Here is a 2,387-nt window from a genome sequence, read left to right on the forward strand (position 1 = left end):
TCCTTCTTTTTTTTTCTAACGGCTTCTCGTGCTACGTACTTCCGGTACACGTGGCGTGATATCCGGTACACGTGGCGTAGCTTATCTATTACTGCTTGTAAAAAATCTATTATAATTTCACTATCTCTATTTTTCTGTACATAATATCTATTAAATCTTGTTACACATAAATTCTACCAGTAAATTCCTCATTTATACAGTCCACTAGCTTATCTCGCCTATCTCCTTGTCTTCATGTAGAGCATCTCATTCAAACCTACTAATCTTTCTCTCTCGAACATTTTTTGGTCCTTTGAGCCGGATATTAGAATTAATTGTGAGTGTAACAAGATTTAACGTTTGTGAAAAGTGTCGTGTACAACCCCTGTCGCATTGCTGAGCACCCAGGACGTTGTGCTGCGACAGGAAAAACAGTTCAAGGGACCATTAGCGCAATTTGAAATTCGGCTTCTCAAAGTACAGGGTGATAGTTCCCACGTCTCTAATCAACTAGGGAAAATCTAGGTGGCGCGGGAATCCGGCACTAGAGAATTATCGTCATCTCCAGAAGTAGTGGGGACGGCCCCACCACTACACTACAGTCTCGCCTAGTCACCGCAATCCTGCCTCAAGATGGCAGCGAAACTAGCGCTGCAAGAGGCGCGGGCTTACACTATCTCGAATCTGCCTGCCAATGCAAAAAACTTTCACGCTATGGACCTCTCAACCGCTGTCGACACAAGGGAGTTGCTTCGATCAGCATGGTCAAAGTTCGATGCCGAACACGACCGCATCGTATCGTCATCTCGCGAAACAGCAATAGAACAGTTGTATTTTAAGGAAAACTGGTACGATGCGACCATGCAGGCATATCTAGGCGGGGTAACGCTGTTAAACTTGCAGATAGAAGAACTCTCCCAGCAAGTAACACCTGTCACATCTCAAAGAGCATCTCGTTTCAGGACAGTACTTCCCACTATCTCATTACCGAAGTTCTCCGGTGCCTTCTCAGAGTGGAGACCCTTTGAGGAACTATTTTCCTCAATGATAAAAGACAACTCAGACCTCTCACAAGTGGAGAAGTTACATTATCTCAGAACCAGCCTGGAGGGAGCAGCGGCTAAAGTCATCTCAGATCTGAAATTATCCGCTGATTCTTTTACGATAGCATGGAATAGATTGTCAGACAGATTCGACAACAAACGCCTAACAATCCTGGCTCATCTAGATAGGCTGATGGCCCTTCCTCGCAACAAGGAAAGGTCATCTGGATTCCTCAACAAATTAATCAATATAGTAACGTCATCTCTCAGTGCTCTAGAGTCATTAGGATACCCGACTAACCAATGGGATCACATCTTCGTTCATCAGGTGGGATTAGCGTTGGACGACAAGACTCGCAAAGACTGGGAAACCAGACTAGGAACATCACGCGAGTTCCCACCGCTAGATAAACTAATGAGTCATGTCACTAGCACGGCTAGAGCACTGGAACATATCGAGACTCGTAGGTCTTACGAGGGATTCAGGAAAACATCTCAACGGCCTAAATCTCCTCCCACAAGGTCCTATGCAAGGGCCTTGAACGTGAAGGCTGTGGCTACCACGCCTGCGAAGACATCTCAGAAGCCCGGATCATCTCAATTGGCAGTAGATAAAAGGCCAATCGGAAAACATCCTTTGCCATTCATCAATGACCTTTCCAATAACTGCAGCTATTGTAGTAATAAGCACTACATCGCCTTTTGCCCTCTCTTCAGGAAGTTAAATCGAAAAAAGAAGGAGAAGGTCATAGCAGAATCGCGCCTATGTTATAACTGCTTGGGCAGGCATAACGTTAGGCAATGTAAGAGTACTAGGCGATGCAACCAGTGTGGAGATCAGCACCACACGCTCATACATCCCGAGAAAAGGATGACATCGCACAGAACATCTCCTCCTACATCCAGAACATCTCCTCCAATCTCCAGAACATCTCCTCCTATCTCCAGAACATCTCCTCCCATCTCCAGAACATCTCCTCCAATCTCAAAGACATCTCCTTCAACATCGTCTAGGACATCTCCTCCTACATCAAGATCATCGCTGYAAATMTCAAGRAMTTCAAGCTCTCTCTCAGAGACAACACAGACATCTCAGAGAGTCTCGTCCTCGCAGGGCTCACATGTATCGTCGGATGAGTCACCGAGAGAGGATCGTCGTTAATCTCCCAAAAAGTCATCTCATCGCCGATCCTCTAGTCCGAAGTCATCATCATCCACTTCCGGTACATCGACTCCCAGACCTCTCTCCCAACCGAAGGCTTCAGTTTATGGCTCCTCTCACCAGTCATCTTCTACTCATTTATCTCCACCTAAGTCTATACCTACCAAGAAGAGTTCTTCTCAGAACTTTTCAAAAAAGGCGTC

At 45.7% G+C, this 2,387-nt stretch overlaps 1 protein-coding gene across 1 annotated transcript; it reads left to right on the plus strand.

Annotated features, from left to right (window-relative positions):
- Positions 1-612: 612 nt before the first annotated feature.
- On the plus strand, positions 613-2,184 carry LOC106792816. The gene has a single exon (XM_014759339.1). The coding sequence runs from the start codon at positions 613-615 to the stop codon at positions 2,182-2,184; it is 1,572 nt and encodes a 523-aa protein (XP_014614825.1).
- The last annotated feature ends 203 nt before the right edge of the window (positions 2,185-2,387 follow it).

This window comes from Polistes canadensis, unplaced genomic scaffold, assembly GCF_001313835.1.
Source record: "Polistes canadensis isolate GaletaPanama2010 unplaced genomic scaffold, ASM131383v1 scaffold_745, whole genome shotgun sequence".
Classification (NCBI taxonomy): Eukaryota; Metazoa; Arthropoda; class Insecta; order Hymenoptera; family Vespidae; genus Polistes; species Polistes canadensis.